The sequence below is a fragment of the Phyllopteryx taeniolatus genome, chromosome 22, assembly GCF_024500385.1.
Source record: "Phyllopteryx taeniolatus isolate TA_2022b chromosome 22, UOR_Ptae_1.2, whole genome shotgun sequence".
In the NCBI taxonomy this organism is placed as follows: domain Eukaryota; kingdom Metazoa; phylum Chordata; class Actinopteri; order Syngnathiformes; family Syngnathidae; genus Phyllopteryx; species Phyllopteryx taeniolatus.
Window position 1 is genome coordinate 6693618 of NC_084523.1, and position 18053 is coordinate 6711670.

The following is an 18053-nucleotide window of genomic DNA, read 5'->3' on the forward strand; positions in this document are numbered from 1 at the left end:
ATCTTTTTTTTTTTTTTTTTTTTGCATCTTCACTTGTGTTTCTTCTCCCTTTTGGTCCCAACCTCCTCACGTCCCGCAGCCTGCGTCCCACCGCCGCCGAAGCCGTAGCATGTCCGTTTGCGTCCCCCCCTCCTCCTACTCCCTCGCCCCCACGCCCCTGGCGCCTCACCTCAAGCGGCCCTTCACCCCTCCGCCAGACCTGTCCTCCTCGTCCTCCCACGCCGGCGCCTCCCCTCGCGCACCTCGCTCGGCCGAGAAGGACACGTTCGCCATGCGCCTCTCCAAAGCCCTGGAGACGGTGCTTCCTCTTCACTCGGCCCCTTCGCTGCCCAGGGTCAGGCGGCGGAGGGCCAGCCTGCCCGCCCTCTTCTCCAGCCCTGTAGGTTCAAAGGTCCTCGTCCCGCTGCGCCACGTTTAGGTGGCGGCAAGCAGAGACTTGAGTGAAAAGAGATAATGAAGGATCATGTGCCACATTGGTATCTGATCCATCTCTTTTGCTGCCTCTCTTCTTCTGGTGGACTACCAAGGGATTATATTCAGTTCAGATTGACTGGCTGTCCAAAATCTATGCAAATGTGCTTATATCATATGCATCTACCACCAGGAAAGCCCATTCACTGGCAGAATGTATTACATACATCCACTGTGTACAGGGTTAGTGTATAAGAAAAAGGAAGAGTACAATAATTATCTATCGGTCCCTAAATAGGTTATTTTTACAAGGAAATACAGTAGTGCCTTGAGATACAAGTTTAATATGTTCTGTGATCACGTGCGTAACGCAAAACACTTATCTAAAAATCATTTTTCACCATTGAAATAAATGGAAATGCCATTAATCCATTCCAGCCTCCCACACAAAAAACAAATAAATGTTTGTTTTTTTAATAAGGAAAAATAGCACGCAATAATATTGTACTTTATAAAAACATAGAGTAATAGCATTATTATGATATAGATTTTAACCAATTAAACAGTTTGTTCATCATGACTTACTTAAGTTCAAGTTACTCAGTGAGATGCTGTAGTATAATTTTGAGTAGAGGATAAAGAATATATGCCTCTGCCTATTGTTATATTATCTGTCTAAATGTGTTGCTCCAACATTTGCGTTCACATATGCGTTGTTTCTGAATCCGCAACTATCGAAGCTAACCGTTTGCATGTCAGTGGCGTTTTCTGGCAAAGCTATGTATCTCGCAAAAACGGCTTGTATCTCACAAAAGTCGGATCACTGGCTCAAGGCATCACTGTACTAGAATGCCAGCATAAATCGGTAGATTCTTCCTGATGTCGACATTTCGTAGGGTTTGAAAAAAAATTCTGAGTGAAGATGCATCGGCAGATTGAAGTTCCAGCGAATATTTCACCTTCCAGCTGTACTCCTCCCTAACGTTGTCATCTTTTTTTATACCTCTTTTTCACCCTGATGCTTCCTTCCCTCAATCTCTCTTTCTTTTTTTATTATTATTCTTTGGAATAGTCTCATTTATCCTAACCACATCTTTTTGCTTCTTGGAGATATGTTGTTCAGAGACGATGCTCTTTGTATTGCCTTTCTGTCATTCTTAAACCTGCTGTATCTCATTGTCGCAGCAGCATTCAATGGCGCACCCCTACAGTGGAGGAGCGAGCACAGGAGGAGGAGCAGGGGGGAGCGCCCCTCTCCCTACACTACCAGACCCCCCCACTATTTTCTTCCCCTCCATCCCAGAACGCCCCATTTCCTTCTCACCTCCTCCGACCGGCCCCCCGAAGGCGTATAACACGCAGCGGCGCAAGAGCACGTCTATTCTGGAGGCTCACACCCGCCACTTTCAGCCGGCGTACCCCCGATACGGGAGCAGCCTGCACCCCTTCTCCGGCATGGAGGGCGTGGACCCGCCCTCTCTCTTCATGGCCAATCCCGGTTTCACTCAGAGACTCGGATTGGGGGAGCATCTGCATCTCCCGGGACAATCGGAGCTGACGTTCTACGGCTACAAGGACATGAGGGCGGAACACGAGGAAGTGGTGAGGAGACTGAGTTTAAATCAAGCGGCCTTACTTGACCATTATGAAGCCATGGCGTACGGCGGCTACCCGATCACTGCGCACCAGCTCGGCCTCTTGAGTTTCCACCAGCAGAGGCAAGCGGCTGCAGCGGCTGCCGGTTTGGGCTACGATTCCGGTCCTCAGCCAGGCTTCCTGCACCCTCACATCATGCAAAGACTGAGCGCGCACAGTCCAATCCCTCCGCCAGTACCTCCGATGAACCAACCCACCGGTTGCCCTGTTTCTTGTTCATCCTCCGACGCGCAACACCACGCGTCACCTTCCACCTACCCGATGTCAACACCGCCAGTCATGGCTGATGCGGCGCCGCCTACGGGAAGCATTTTTGACTACCATTTAGCCGCCGCCGCCAACGACCCGAGCCTCCTGGCCTCCAGACTGTACCGAGCCCGGAGGAGTTCCATGGATCTCCCCCTGGATGAAAACACCTCAACGGGGTCGGGCGGCTCCGGCTCGTACCTTCGACTCCAGCCGGTAACCGAAGAGATGTTTTCCTATGTCAGTCCCGAGCTGCCCTTACCGCCAGGAAGTCTCCTCCTCCATCACGCAGGCCTAAGCGCCAAAGACCGAAGTCCAGAGCCATCCAGCGATTCTCTGCAGTCCTCTGATGCAGGAGAGTTCCAGTCGCCTCCTCCCTCGTCCCTCCATTTCGACTGCTCGGCCGCTCAGTCCATCCCGCGGTCGTCCTCCGCTGTATTCTGTGACTCAACCGAAAGCCAGGCGCATCCGCCCTCCATGCAGTTTTTTCTCCCTCCCACCCCGTCCTCTAACCTGGGAACGTCGGCGGCCCAGCAGGAGTCACTCATTCCGAGTCTGTGGTCCCGACATGGAGGGGTGGTTCCCTCCCAGCCCGACATGACGTACCATGAGTCATTGCTGGCCATGCAGGCCAATAACCCCACACTGGTACTGAGTTCACATTTTCAACGTTCGAGGAAGTCTGAACCCATGGGTCCAATTACATTTTTGCAATGTTGTTGCTTGAGTTGTATGTATTGGTATTGCCTTACAGATTAGTGTTATCACGATACCAGATATCGTTTTTGACGGCGAGGTACCGTGGTACCTTTGTAGTACCGGTACACCGTCCCAACTCTATTACAAATTTCAACTTTTCAAAATAGAAAGTGATTATTGTAAAAATATAGAAACGTATCACGTTAGACGAGTGATAAGGTAATTTGACCCATGGGCAATTCCTGTTGTGGTACCCGACCAACCCGACACCCCAGATCATATTTTTTGCCCATGTAGTAAGGTTGGGAATTTAACCCCTTTCCAGTCGCTTGGATGCTACAGAGCACGTCTCAAATGTTCTTTGCGAATGTCTCACTTTTCTTATTCCCTGACAATGATCAAAATAATGGTAAAAACAAATAGTTGGTGTATTCAGATTTGCTTGAGACTTGCCCTGTTGTGCCAGCTTTGTAAACAGTCTAAGCCTCATCCTTTTTTATTTTTTTTAATTATTAACACAATGTGTACTAAGTAAGTAGTATTTTGTCTGTATGTTCATATATACCTGTATATGGAAACGTGTGTTTGTACAAGTATGCTATACATATGGTATACTTGAATGTTACACTGCAAATCCAAAGTCGCTTGCCATAATAATATTGTTTCATTGGTTTATGAACTCCATCGAGTAACACATAATGGTTCTCTTCTATTGGCTAAAGGTCATAAAGCCGAAAGACTTTGTTGATTTGTGCGGACAAACACACCAAAACATACAACAAATCGACAGAGGCTTAGATTAAATAAAGCAATGTGCAGACATTAATTTTGTGTATTTTTTGTAGCTTTGTGTTGTACCGCTTTGATTCAGTTATTTATTTTTGTGCTTTTTGTGTTTGTTATTACTGTCTTTTGCAGGGTTCAAAGGTTACAGCTGCAACCCGTCAAACCCTTAGAAAGCTGATAGGATCGGTGTCATATTCGTCATTGTTTTCATTTCGCATTCTTCGTAGCTCTTCCGTCATGACATTTGTATCATTTTTATTCCTGTGCTTTTATTTGTCTGTTTAGCTGATGTATTGCAACTATACTTGTTTAAGTTGCTTTCTTGACAAGTATAATGTGTGCAGCCTTCTAAGGGTTCATTTTGGGTTGATAGTCATTCTAATGTGATTTGAATGTTATTCATGTGACATTTCAAACCAGATTTGGTTCGGGATGAAGGTTAAGAAACGGAGTGGGTTGTCTGTCCACAAAACGAGAATCCCCAAACGAGTAAAATAGTGTTTGGTTTCATCTGTGACTGTGTAACATGCACTTACCCTTAATTTCCGACCATGCATGAGAACAAAGCCCAATCTAATGAGCCTAACCCCAATATTATGAACGCTACAAGCTGTCCACGTAGTGTGTGTTTTATACTCGGACAATTTGTCTGTGTGCATGTGTGCATACGCAAGAATGAAACATAGACTAAGAGCCGTACTCTAGTAGAAGTACCTTGCGTTTGTGCTCATGCAATTTTCCCATCAGAAAGACATAGATCAGTTCTGATTATTTCCTGTTTTCTACAAAGCAGGCTCAGGTTTCAAGCACCCAGCCTGCCCCAGGTTCCCCGCTTTTAGGACCAGTGGCCTCGCAACCGACCCCTCAAGGGACCCCGCAGCAGGTAACAAAAATAAGCCTTCCTTGTTTCAAATGCTACAAAGCCTTGCAAACTGTTCGAATTCCTCTCTACAGGTGGGTGCGTCTGTCCAGTTTTTCGCTTCATCACACATATCTCCTTGCTGCAAGCCTCTCTCTGTACAGACAGTCATGTGTTACCAGTCCTACATAAAGAAATGTTTTCTTTTTATATTGACTTTAATGACGTCACACAGGCATCAGCTCAGTTGGCTTCTCTTTGCTTTTTTTCCCCCCTCTGCGCTCGCCGGCATGCCGCCTGTGTCGGGTTTGTCTCTCACTCTCTCGTGTGTGTGCTTAGTCGTGTGACCTCAGCCCATCTCCCACTATCGACCACATTTTTTTCCTATACCAAGCTCAGCGAGCACTGGTTCAGGTAACCTCAGCGGTGTCGTGCGTGTGCGTGTGCGTATGCTGCACCCTGCACCCACATTCTTCTTTAGTCCATCCCCTTGCTGACTTACCTTTCCTTTTCTGTCTCCTCTTCCTCCTTTGATCGGCTCCTCCGCTTCCTCACCCCAGCCCGGTGTCACTGCGCCCACCTGTACCGCAACCCCAGCGAGCCTCGTTCCTTCTCCTCCGCCGCCCCCTCCCGTCACCTTGCCGACAGCGGCCGTGGCCCTCCCTCCCTGCCCTCTGCCGCTTCCTGTTTCCCCTCTTCCCGTGCCCGTGTCCCACCCATTGGCCACCATGGTGCCAATCATCAGTGTAGTGCCCGCCCCGCCCGATACGGTCACAGAAGCCTCTCCGCAGGTACTGGTCGTGGCATGTCGAGAACGTCCCTCCTCCCTGAAGAACCCAAACCTTTGTCTGTTTAGCAATAATTTCAGTCATTGTTGATCCTCCCAAACGTTGGTGTGTATTGCTTCTGTATTTTGACTCTACTGTGTGCATTTCAGTCTGTGTCTCAGCCCTCCGACCTGTCCCACTTCCAACTGCTGCCACCCCTAACCCAAGCATCCATAGAGAGGTAATGATAAATAATGCATCTTGATCACATCTAAATACCTGTGAGACACAATTAGGGTTCCAAAATTCCAGAAATTTTAAAAGTTGGAAACTTTCCATGGGAATTTTTAGGAGTCCAAGTGACTAAGCGGGAACAGTGGCGGTTTTTGGTATGCGGCTGCACAGGGAGGTATTTGTGGAGGAGTGGCAACACGCAGGAATCCATTACAACTGGACTGTTCTGATTTAATTTGCGTCCCCTTGTGGAGTCGTCATGCTAGCACCGCCACTGAGCAGGAAGGAACAAGAAATCTGTGTGCTGCCGCTCAAGTAAAGTGGAACAAACAAAATTGAACATTTAAGGTACTGTAATGGGGCAAGGAGAGCTATCTAATTTGCATGGATGTCTGCTTATAGTTTGTTTTTATGGTCAAATAAAATACCTTTTCATTAAATTACCCTTGATTCCCAGTGAACTCCCATAGTTTCCCTTCATCCCCATGGAAAGTTTCCGTTTTGAAATATTTCCAAAATTCCCCAGCTTAACTTCAATGGAAATTTATCGGAAATGTACCATTTTTTTTTTTCCCCCCCACACTCTCGTTTAGCCTCTTTTGCTCTTTTTACCGACCATTTCAGCGGCTACTCTGAGGGCCTGAGCGATGGCAATGAGGGAGGAGGGGGAGGCCGCCACGAGGGCCGCTCCGCCAAGCGACACCAGAGACGTTCCGTGCGGAGCCGGTCGCGGCACGAGAAGATCTCCAAAGCCAAACTCAATGTCCTAAATGTAATCGGAGAAAACGCCAGACATCCGAGACACTCCTTGCGGCAGTATCTTAATGTATTTGTGTCCCTGTGAAGATATCCAACCGTGGAGACAGAGTAGCAGAGTGTCAACTGGAGACGCACAACAGGAAGATGGTCACCTTCAGGTTTGACCTGGATGGCGATAACCCAGAGGAGATAGCCCAGATCATGGTACGTTGCATTGGTGCTTTTTTTTTTTTACCCCTTACGAGGATTTAAAAGTGGATTTCATGGTGCCCAGGTCCAGAGCGAGTTCATCCTGGAGGGCGAGAGGGAGTCGTTCATCGAGCAGGTCCGGGAGGTGATTGAGAACGCCGATGAAAAGGGCTTGGAGAGGGACGCTAGCAGCCAGGTGAATGCAAAACCGGTGCATCGTGCTGTCGATTGTTGACAATTAATTGTGTTTGATTGGCTTCCAGATGATCGGTGACATGGCACAGCCGAATCTTGCTATATCAATCCCCATGCCAGGTGATCGCTTTGAGCCAAATGTTGTAACATTTAGATGCACAAGCCAGCTCGAGGAAAATAAACAACCATTGTGTTTATCTAGACACGCCCCCTCGCGCAACAGGACAAGTGGTCCACTCCGCGGGTCGCAAGTTCATTGTCAGCCCCGTACCCGAGGTCAGGCTCAAGGAATTCAGCCTTCCCGCAGCTCCCTTACCATCCTCTGCATCTTCCGTTGAACCGGGTAAGCATTTTATTTGAGCTCCTTGTCCACCATTCACTTATTGTAGGGCTGGGCAATTTAGCAATTTTTGGTCATAGTTTTTATTTATTTATTTTTTGGTTTGTTTTTCTATCCAAATTTTTTCCTCCCCTCTTTGTTGCGGTTCTTCGCTGAACATTCTTAAAGGCATGTTCAGTTTATACATTTCTAACGCAGTATAAACTCATTTATCCACATAGTGATCCATTCCAATGTTATTATACTATATAATAGTATCTGTACTGTATCTTGTCCAAAATACGTTACACACTTCACCGGGGTTTATTCCCGTTAAGTCACAGCGTGTCGCTTTTGATCCGAGTACTTCCGGTGGATTGGAGTAAGACCGTCTGAAGGTTAATCAAACATTACAGGAGCATGACATAAAGTTGCCATGGCTGAATAATATAAGTCTATAGAAGTGCACCAAAAAAAATATCCTTATTATTTCTATTCCTATTATTTTTCCTCAGTTCCAACTCAAGGTTTGGGGTTGTCGAAATCAGCAGGAGCAGTCAGTTTACAGCAAGCTTTCTCGGAGCTGCGACAGAACAGGAGCCAGTTGGATCCGGGACCAAGCACCGCCCCAGCCTCCATGCACTCCACCCATCCTCCACCCTCCTCTGTCCCCTCACAGGCATCCACTCCTGCAGTCGAAGCTTTGGCTGGGGGCGGCATTTCTAGTTCAAACCAGGAGGCCTCGGATGCCTCTCCTACTCCTTCCTCCTCCGCTGCTGTGGTGACTCCGTCGCAGGCCCAAGTATCCATTCCTGCTTCAGTCCCTTCCACCTTACCCCTCAGCAGTGTCTCCAACATTCTCCCGGCGATGCTCACATCCGCTCCCCTCTCCCTGGTGACCTCTCCCTCCTCCACACTCCCGGCAAGTGAAACTCCGCTCGATCATCGCTCGCTCTCTCCCACATCATCGACTTCATCGTCCTCTTCCTGCGTCGTCCCCGCGACCGCTGTGGTTGGTCCTCAGTTTGCTTCCTCCTCCGCCGCTCCCCCACCTTCTTCCTCCAATGTTTCTTCAGTCCACTCACAGCCACAGATAGCTGTCCTGCCTGGGCAGACGCACGCTCACTGTGGTGAATGTGACTCGAGGTGAGTTTTAATAGAGCTGCACCAATCAAATTTGTCAATTTGTAATGGAATTCAGTGATATTTCCCAGGTGTGATGCATCCATGGACTGCCAAAGCAAGCCGGATGACATCCAAGCTCTGGAGAAGAAGCTACGCTCACTCTTCATGGACCTCGGGGGAGGGGCCGTTTCCCCCCAGGGCGACCTGCTGTCTGCCGACGCTACCTCCGGAGCCTCGGTGGGGGGGACGTCCTCCCCGCTGGGCACCTCCACCACAGTTGCCGGCCCCGGCCAGCTGGCCAGTCCTCCTCAGCCCCCCACCACCCTGGCGCTGGGCTCGCCCAGCCCCGTGGAGGGCCCCAGCACACCTATCTCCACTTCTGCACCATCTGGTACATCCTTTAAATGGCTGTCCTGGGACTTCCGCTTATTCAGTGATGTACTTTTTGCTATTTCCTCAGTAAACTCTGCCACCAACTTTGTCCAGAACACTCCATCCAAAGCCCCCTTATCCAGGGTACCGGTGAGTGCCTTTGCAGTGCTTTCGATTTTAATTATACAGGGTGTCTTGAGGTGTGAGATTAAATCTTCCCTAACCACACTTGTAATTCAAAACACCAGTATCTCAAATCATGAAATTAATGGATGTGCCATTAAAAAAAATTATAATAATAATTGTTTTTTTGATAAGAAAAAAACACTAATATCGTACTCTATAAAAACATACATTAATGACATAATTAAATAGAATGTCAAGAGTTATTCAGTTTTTGACTCATTTTTTTTTTTTATTCAATTCAATGGACGTTGTGCTGCTCCTTCTGCTACCTGCATCATGGCCACCTGGGCGCAGTATAATACAGACATACTGATATATTTGGAGACAGCCACTCCTCAGTAAGCTGCAGTAATATTAGTCGTTCTTTGCAGAGGATAAAGAATATATAACTGTGAGTATTGTTATATCATCTGTCTACATGTACTGTTCCACAGTTTGTGTTCAAAAATCCGTTGCTTAAAGCAACCGCAACACAATGCTATTCATTAGCCCGTCTATGGTGTTTTCCACTGTTTGTTATTATTAAACTTAATGGACATGTTCGCCAAAGCTGAAGCCATGTGCTTAATAAAATACAAGTGTAATTCTCTTTTTTTAAAATGTATTATTATTATTTTTTACAGTAAACTTGTGAAGTGAATTGAATTCACTGCCACCACCACACAGTGGTTATATCTAAAAAAAAAAAATTCAAGTCACAGCAAAAAAATCAGCCAAATGATGGCTTGTATCTTGAAAAACTCGAGAGTCAAGGTCATTCGTATCTCAAGGCACCACTGTACTGTAAAAGATCACTAGTTATTCTTGAACCTGTGGTAACACTGCCAATTAACATTTAAAGAAAAACTTCATCATGTATTAACAAATTGACTTTCCTCACAACTCATCTTGCATGCAAGTTCACTGACTATTTTTTCCTCTACAAATGTCATCCCTCCTGCTTTCCTCTCCGAGATTAGGCCAGTTCTCCTTCAGAACTCCCGCCGTCCCTCCCTGGACCGTGTCTCACTCAGGTGTTGTTATTTTTGCTGCTATTCACAAGTGCCATAAGTCTTCATAATGTCTTCTTGCTTTTACTCACGTTGAATGTTTTACGATGTCTGGATAGATGATGCCAACCGATAATCACAGAGGCAGCGAAGTGCACTTCAATCATTTCAAATTGACAGATATAGTGCAAAAGAGCCGAGGCAATTGATGGACGTTTATTTCCCAGACTGTTTTTTTTTTTGTGTCTGCGAGGGCCGCTGTCTGTCTAAAAATAGTATTCCATTCAAGCACGAGTAGCAAGCTCAGTAAAAATGTGGGAGTCACAGACATTCACTCCCTGCTTCTTACGCAACTCCCGTGGGCGAGATGTGTCCTCTTGGATTAAAATTATCTTCACTGCAGTTAAACCTCGCTGGGGTTTGATTGATTTGAGAAAATATGATTTATCTTTAGCTTACCCACCTTATATGTGCTTCTGTGTGTGCATAATCATCTATGTACTGTATGCATTCCACCGGCATTTATTGTCTCTTTGTTTCACATGACATAATTAAATAGAATGTGAATAATAAACAGTTTTTGCCACATTTTTTGCTTCAATTCAATGGGCATTGTGCCGCTCCTTCTTGTGTCCGCGCCTTGGCCAACAGGGGGCAGTATAATATAGACATGAAGAAATATGAAGGAGACGGTCACAATGCTCAGTAAGCTGCAGTAATATTAGTCATTCTTTGAGGAGGATAAAAAAAATATCCTGTATGTCTGTGAATTTTGTGTGAGCACACACACAAAAACCAGGCTGTCGCTCTTTTCTTTCTGCAGTCCCAGCAACCTCTGGAGGACCTGGACGCTCAGCTGAGACGAGCCCTTAGCCCCGAGACTGTTTCTCTTAGCACACCCACACAGGTACAAACATAGCCACACGCATTTTATCCACACTGCTAATTTGTTTCCTCCGTATTTACCTAAGGCTTCCCACGGCGCCATTCCTCTGGTGGGACAACCAAGTATGTATAGTGACATACTCTTTGCACATCTTATGTGACTAGTATCTTGTTATTTTACATGTCGTTTACCTTTCAGCTCCCTTAGCTCTGAAGGAAGACGCCTCTACAACTGCTGCTCCTCAAACTGGAATAAAACTTGGGAGATTTCAGGTTTGAAAGTCTCGAAGAAATGATTTCATCCGCCTTTCTCGCTGTTATTTATTTCAACATTCCCTCCATTGCTTAGGTGTTGCTGGCCACTGAAGAGCCTCACACGCAGCACCCAGCCTGCACAGAATCCTCCTCCACCACTTCTTCTTCTTCTTCATCTTCCTCCACCACTTCCTCGTCATCGTCGTCGTCCTCCTCCAGTCTCTCCAGCCCGGAAAACAGTTTGCACAAGGGCTCCTCGTCCCCGCTCAGAGTGGGAGGAGCACAGGGTGGAGATGTGGTGGATGGACTTCCACAGAAAATGCTAGGAGTGTCCCAACGCCCTTCCCCTCTCTCCTCCCCGTGCGCCTCGCCAAAGCCCACCGCCACCATCGGACGCTTCCAGGTAGAAATATCATCACGCCTTCATTATTTAGATTGGGATATTACATTTGTTTTGTGTTTTAATACAGGTTACCACCAATTCTGAGGCCCGAGTAGGCAGGTTTTCCGTCAGTCCGGCCCAAGAGCAGAGCACCGATCCCGGGCCGAGCCCGCCGCCCCCGGCCGCGAACGGGCCCGCCGAGCCCGGCCACTTCCCGGGTCCGGACGCTGCCCACAAAGTCTCCTTGCCCAGTCTGAACAGCAGCAACTCCTTCAACAACTCCTACATAAGCAGCGACAACGACTCAGAATTCGAGGACGAGGACTTCAAGCGGGAGATCAACCGCCTCCGAGAAAAGTGAGGCGACACTCACCCGCTTCCTCTGGAGCCTCACAAGAGCTTAACTCATCATGTTATTGTCCTGTTTCTTCCACCAGACACTTGAGCGAGATTCAGGACCTTCACACGCGTCAGAAGGAAGAAATAGACGGTCTGTTCACAAGGCTGGGAAAGGTATATGACAATTAACTTGGTGAACAACTTCGACAAAATTGAAGTTTACACACCAAACTACATCTTTGTCGGCGGGCGTAGGTTCCTCCAGCCGCTGTACTCCCCCCGGTCATCGCCTTGGCCGGCAAGCGGAGACGACCCACCAAGAGCAAATCCAGCAAATCGTCCAGAACCAGCTCCTCGCACGGTAGCAAGAGTCCGCTTCAGCTAGGTGGGTTTTCCTGCTATTCAACAGTCCGTTGAGACGACCGAGAGCGGATGTGAAAAGTCTTCACATCCCTATTTAAGTGGTAGGGCATTGCAATCGAAAAAAACCACTTAAATAATGTGGATACACAACTGGGCACACCCTGCTGTACCTGGGGATTGATATATCTTCGTGTCAGTTCTTTAGATTACATGAACCTGGCATTTGAACCAGGGTGTGGAGACTTTTTATATCACCAGTGATTTTACAGTCAGTGCAAACGTTTAACGCTATACACTGTATGTGTTTACGTGTGTCTGCTTGGTTCCACGTGTGGGTGGGTGCTGCCGCAGGCTCCAAGCTGGAAAATTTCTGACTGCCTTCTCTGTCTGTTTTCCCGTGTGTTTGTGTGTGTGTTTTTTGGACGACCGCTGTCTGTGTGCGCGCGCTGTCTCCCTTGCCGCTCGCCCTGCCTCCTCGCTGCCCTCCGCTGTTTCCAGGCAGCGCTTTGTCGGCCCAGAGCGTCCCGGCGTTGTGCCCCGGCCAGCTGGCTCAGTTAGCGCCAGGGGGATTAGCGGATCCAGGCGGCGGCGGCCGCAGCGGTGAGCTGCCCCTCACGGCGGCTCCCTCCAGCGACATCCTGTGTTCGACCTACACCAGCTCGGCGGCTCTCTCCGTGCCCAGCTTGTGTGCTACCACCCCAGGTAGGCTCGACAAAATCAAGACCATGTCGGGGTTACCATCTTTCACATCTTTGCTTGCCAACAAACAAACGCGTGCTTATGTGTCGTTACTCACATCAACACGCTGCTCACCTCTTTCCTGTATTTCTCTCTCTGTGATAACTCAATCTTACCTTTTCTCTGTCCTGTCTCTTTTTGTTGCACTCTTCCCTCCCATCTTCTCCTTCTCTTCATCTCCTCACTCAGGCTGCGTAAAGTTGAGCTGGGGTTCCGAGCGTTTGGCCTTCAAGCCTGTCGGCAGGAGGACGCGCTTTCTGAGTACGCCCTGCTTGGCTCTTTGTGTGTAACGCTTTCATTTCTTTGCCCTTCTACCTGTCGTACTGTGTTCTTTCCTCTTGTTTTCCTTCTTTTCCAATCATCGCATTAGAAGCTATCTTCCTTTAGAATAGGAAATCTCCTTTATGATGTAAATTTTGACACCACGCATCTTTATGCATGTCTGTAAATTAGCAGCTTTAGGGTACTTGTAATCGGTTAAAAGCCACTGGACTGTCAAAGTAACTTAGTTATCCTCAATTTGCCATTGTTGTTGTCATGCCTTATCGTCAGACTTTTTTTGGTTTGTGATGGGCTAAAATTGAAGTTGGGTTCGGTTAGAGGGCCAAATGTGCTCTTGGCAACACAGACAAAAATTGCTTTTTGTCTTTTAATTGGAAGAGAACTTTCTATCTGGATGCGTTGCTGGGTTTTAACTGTCCTCTCTCTCCCAATCCTCGCATTCTTGCCTTCTGGGTGCCGTGCAGGGAAGATGGTGAAAAAAGTCTGCCCCTGCAACCAGCTCTGTAGTAACTATCTCAATTCTTTTTTGCTCCTCCCTTCTTCTTTCCATCCTTCTACGCACTCGCTTTCATTTCAGTTATTTCAGCGTGTTTAAAGTCGCCATCGCTACTGGTGGTTAATTTGACAAAAGGCTGAAGTACTTGAATTGACATAACAATATGCATGTACCTGCAGTTTAACCACCTGAGCACTTCCATATGGCCTTCTCTTCCCCGCTTTTACCATTACAAATACATTACCCAGAGTTCCCTGCTGCTACTGTTGTCGATGCTGCATTTTTAATATCATGTAAAGTGATCTCCAAATGTGTCTTAATGTGCTCGTAATCGAAACAAATGCACTAATAAGTCATTTTTATTTGCCATGAGGTGCCATTGGGACGTCTCACTCTCTTGTATCTTGTCACAGGGACCAACAGCACCAACGCAGTGAGCGGTTCCGGCTCCCTGTGGCAGAGCCAGGGGGGCTCCCAGGGTCTCAACATGTCGGCCTCTCACCAGCGCAAAGGAACGTTCACCGATGACCTCCATAAACTGGTGGACAACTGGGCCAGAGACCTCTCACAGGTCTTTTTTTTTCTTTATTTGGCTCTCCAACAAAGCATAAAAATGTGTTATTAAGCATTTAAGTGAACTAAGCGAGTTTTTTTTTTTTTTTTTTTTAATTCCAAGGGTAAGAAGAGCACCAAACAGCTGCAACAGGCACCAGCACAAGGACACAGCTATGAGGTAATGCCCAAAATACACGCCACAAGTCACATTCAAGCCCTGCAGCAAATTGCAGAAATGAATTCAGGCCCGTCTAGTTTACTGCCTAAATAGGCTGCTGTTTTGATCAATAAACGTTGTTCTTCATGATCTCGTCGTCTTTAGGTGATCCAGTCCGCCAGTCTGGGCAGGAAGTTCTCCGCCCCGAGCCAGCTGTGCCCGAGCAGCATGGCCGCTTCCACCCACCTGCCCTCCAACCCGACTACCTCTCTGGCCTCCCGCAAGGGCTCGCTGTGCCAGCCCTCTACCTCCCCTGCGCCGCCCCACCCTCACCCACCACCGCCGCACTTCATCCCGTACGTGCCCGCCCCGGCCTACACCGCGCAGTGGTCCGGGCCCGCTCACGGGCTCTCGACAGCGCACACGGGGCCCTTGCTGGTCAGCACCTCTCAGCCGCTTAGCCCTTACGCCGCCTCGATGGGCGGCCAGATCCCGGGTCAGGGACCCCTGCACACGTTCATGCACAAGTCGGTCAGCAACCCGGGAGGACCCAACACGAGGACCACGTAGGGGTTAGCTGAGGGCTCGTTGGAACAGCGGCCTGACTGGACTCCATGGTTGAGGGGTTGAAGAAGAGGAAGTTTGCCAAAGAGGTTTGATCTTGGGTGAAACATGGGAGAGCACAACAACACTGAAGAGCACCACCATTTTGCTCAGTCTTTGCTTGTAGCTCTTCTAGCTAACATGTGCAATGTGTGTATAAAATAGAGGAGGTACTCTTTTAGCATTCACTAGGATGCAAATTGGCAATCTTTGAATACAATTGGTAGCCCCCCTTCTGCGTCAAAGCAATAACACAAGAAACATTGAAAAAGGCAGACAACAAAGTGAAGTGACCTTCAGAACAACATCTTCTATAGTTTATACATCTTTTTTGTCTTGATTCCATTTGGTTTTATTTTGTGTTGCGCGCACACACACCTCGTCGTTGGCTTTTTTTGAGATAAATATTTCTCTTCATGAATGTCATGATTAATGGTTATTCTATTTAAAAAAAAAAAAAAACACACAAAAATCTGGCATGGCCGGACCTGTTATACGCACACATTTTCGTGTGATGTGTAAAAACAACACTGTGATTATTATTGTTTTTAGGAGTCATAAGAATTTGGGAGCGCATCCTTTCACTACTGCGCTCCATTTTTCTCAACAACAACAACAAAAAATGCCTTAACCAATCACAATTCAGCCACCATTTGACCTCCAATTCAAATATGGAATGCTAGCTACTTTTTTTTTTTTCCTTCCACAGTACTTAAATACGACACTTTAAACTCTCTCCTCTTGCCCTGTTAGATAAATGTGAATGTACAAAGCAACAAGTTTTAATTCGCTTTCTAGTGCCTTGCTTGACCCACCGAGGACTCCCTCCTCCCGTACAAACACTGGAGAGCGCACGAGGACCACACGAGAGTGCCGTCATTTTGTCCGAGTTTAGGGAGGATTGTATTATTAGAAGAAAGCCATGTTTGTGTTTCGTTGTGTTTTGTGACTTCGTCCATTTGTCAGTCCCACGTGTTCAAAAATGTCCACTTGAGTTGAGTGTAATGTTGCCTTTAGCTGAGAAGCCTCAAACGACAAATTACAAATGAATGAACGCAGCATTTTGACTACCAAGCTGTGAATAATAAAAGTCGCGATGCCCCCTTTTTGATTAATTCCTTTAATTTGCCCTTTTTGTATTTGCCCTTTTTACAGTGCTGTAAAAAGTCTCCACACCTGTATTCAAATACCAGGTTTTGTGATGTAAGAAAAATGAGACCAAAGTAAAAAAAAAAAAAAAAAATTGAAACCTTTTCCACCATTAATGTGACCTATAACATGTCCATCCATCCATCCATTTTCTGAGCCGCTTCTCCTCACTAGGGTCGCGGGCGTCCCGGAGCCTATCCCAGCTATCATCGGGCAGGAGGCGGGGTACACCCTGAACTGGTTGCCAGCCAATCGCAGGGCACATACAAACCAACAACCATTCGCACTCACATTCTCACCTACGGGCAATTTAGAGTTGTCAATTAACCTACCATGCATGTTTTTGGGATGTGGGAGGAAACCGGAATACCCGGAGAAAACCCACGCTGGCACAGGGAGACCATGCAAACTCCACACGGGTGTATAACTCTTTATTTATTTTTTTAATATGTAACCTTTTCGAGAGGTGTAGTAAAAATAAACAGAAATATGTCTCTTACAACCAAGCACATGCAGACTTATTTTAAATACGAAACAGCTCACACCTGCCATCATTTAAAGTGTGTCTGGTTCACCCCAAATAAATTTCCGATGTTCTATGAGGCTTTTCTTAACATTTTTTTTCCGATTTATCTCTGTTTTTTATGCTAAACCTGTTTACTATTTTAAGATGTTCATAATTCCTTCCACAGCCCTGTGCAACCACATTATTTTTTATTTTCTCTCACAAAAAGACTTTTTTTAAAAAAGAAAAAAGGTTATGTCACATTAATGATGGAAATGGTTATTTTTTTAATATTGATTATCTTGGTCTCTCTTTTTTTTGTGCCCAAAAAAAAAAAAAAAGAAAAAACAGACATTTGAACAGGCGTGTGTAGACTTTTTACATCCACTGATGTAGGGCCACATACGGGCCACATACAGGCACAACCATTTTGATCCTATACTCTCATAAATGCAAAAGAAAAGAAAGAGCTGCCCCACCCCTGCTTTAGTCAATTACAATGTAATTCTAAACTTCTTTGGGTACATTCAACGCTAAAGGTTTTCTCCACCCAAGCTGCAGTGTTCAATAGCAACAGGTGGACTTAACTGTGAAGTTCCACTGGAGGACTTTAACTGTGAAAGGCTGGTTGTTATTGTGAATGTTCTTGCATTAAAAGTGGGGTGAATCACAGTCTTTATCACAGGAGTAGCATTTACTCTTAGCCCATATTTAGAGGAAGATGCTGTTGGTGTGCCATCGCAGGACTCACTTTTTTTTATTATTATTATTTTTTTATTTAACCATAGAAGTGGTCATTTCCTTTCTCCAGCTCTGCCATGTCCAGTATCGAGCACATATTTCAATTTTTTGATGTTCTCATGTTTGCTTTTTTTTAAAAAAAAAATAATCCTCACTTGTTTTATCTGCTGTTTTATTGTGTGTAGCAGCACCTACCTAACTCAGTGGTTTCTTTTCTCTCTATTTGACAAAAAAAAAAAAAAGTGGTTGGATGTGAAAAATAAAATAAAGTTATGGGGAGTCATCAGCAGCCTTTAACGGTATGTTTTGCAATAAGTAGAGAGTGTTAAAGCTTCATATTAAAACAGATACAATGACATTTGTTACTTTATTTGTAAAGACTTAATAAATAAAAGTTGTTGAAATGGATGACAGTGACTGGTATTTATGTTTTTTTCTTCTCCAACTGTGTGTCAAAATATATTGTCTCAAAGTTTGGAAAACACTGGTCTAAATTATCGTTATGTGTGTTATACTTTTCTTGTCCACACGACGGCAGCAAAACGCAGTGATTCATTCGTTGATGTTGGTTAAATTGCACCGTGATTAAACTATTCTGTGTATATTCAACACTCGAAAAAGCTCAATTAAATTGCCCTACTCTGTGGGTTATACTGACCATTAAAATAGAGAAATTCAATGCTTATATAAACGTGTCTGTGGTTATGTATGACCTTAGTTAACTAAAAATATTTTTCACAAAGCCTTACATTGCAGACTCGAGCTGAATGAGACATTACACCGGTTTAGTTGTGGAATAAGATTTTTTTTC

General features: G+C 46.1%; 1 protein-coding gene across 17 annotated transcripts in view; it reads left to right on the plus strand.

Annotated features, from left to right (window-relative positions):
- The window catches only part of wnk1b (WNK lysine deficient protein kinase 1b), a 53401-nt gene extending 35751 nt beyond the window's left edge, over positions 1-17650 (plus strand). The window contains exons 12-37 of one of the 17 annotated variants that reach the window (XM_061762113.1): positions 1597-2961; positions 4589-4681; positions 5218-5448; positions 5595-5665; positions 6283-6430; positions 6505-6621; positions 6692-6802; positions 6870-6921; positions 7004-7144; positions 7636-8266; positions 8362-8636; positions 8706-8767; positions 9763-9816; positions 10616-10699; positions 10764-10800; positions 10877-10950; positions 11027-11335; positions 11403-11671; positions 11752-11827; positions 11909-12038; positions 12515-12718; positions 12944-13036; positions 13501-13542; positions 13946-14103; positions 14209-14265; positions 14410-17650. In XM_061762113.1, coding sequence (XP_061618097.1) covers positions 1597-2961; positions 4589-4681; positions 5218-5448; positions 5595-5665; positions 6283-6430; positions 6505-6621; positions 6692-6802; positions 6870-6921; positions 7004-7144; positions 7636-8266; positions 8362-8636; positions 8706-8767; positions 9763-9816; positions 10616-10699; positions 10764-10800; positions 10877-10950; positions 11027-11335; positions 11403-11671; positions 11752-11827; positions 11909-12038; positions 12515-12718; positions 12944-13036; positions 13501-13542; positions 13946-14103; positions 14209-14265; positions 14410-14814 — 5289 coding nt within the window. In that variant the 3' untranslated portion in view covers positions 14815-17650. Of the gene's footprint in view, positions 1-1596; positions 2962-4588; positions 4682-4996; positions 5072-5217; positions 5449-5594; positions 5666-6282; positions 6431-6504; positions 6622-6691; positions 6803-6869; positions 6922-7003; positions 7145-7635; positions 8267-8334; positions 8637-8705; positions 8768-9762; positions 9817-10615; positions 10700-10763; positions 10801-10876; positions 10951-11026; positions 11336-11402; positions 11672-11751; positions 11828-11908; positions 12039-12514; positions 12719-12943; positions 13037-13500; positions 13543-13945; positions 14104-14208; positions 14266-14409 lie in introns of all 17 variants that reach the window. The other 16 variants (XM_061762119.1, XM_061762109.1, XM_061762112.1 and 13 more) reach the window with 16 other exon arrangements.
- The last annotated feature ends 403 nt before the right edge of the window (positions 17651-18053 follow it).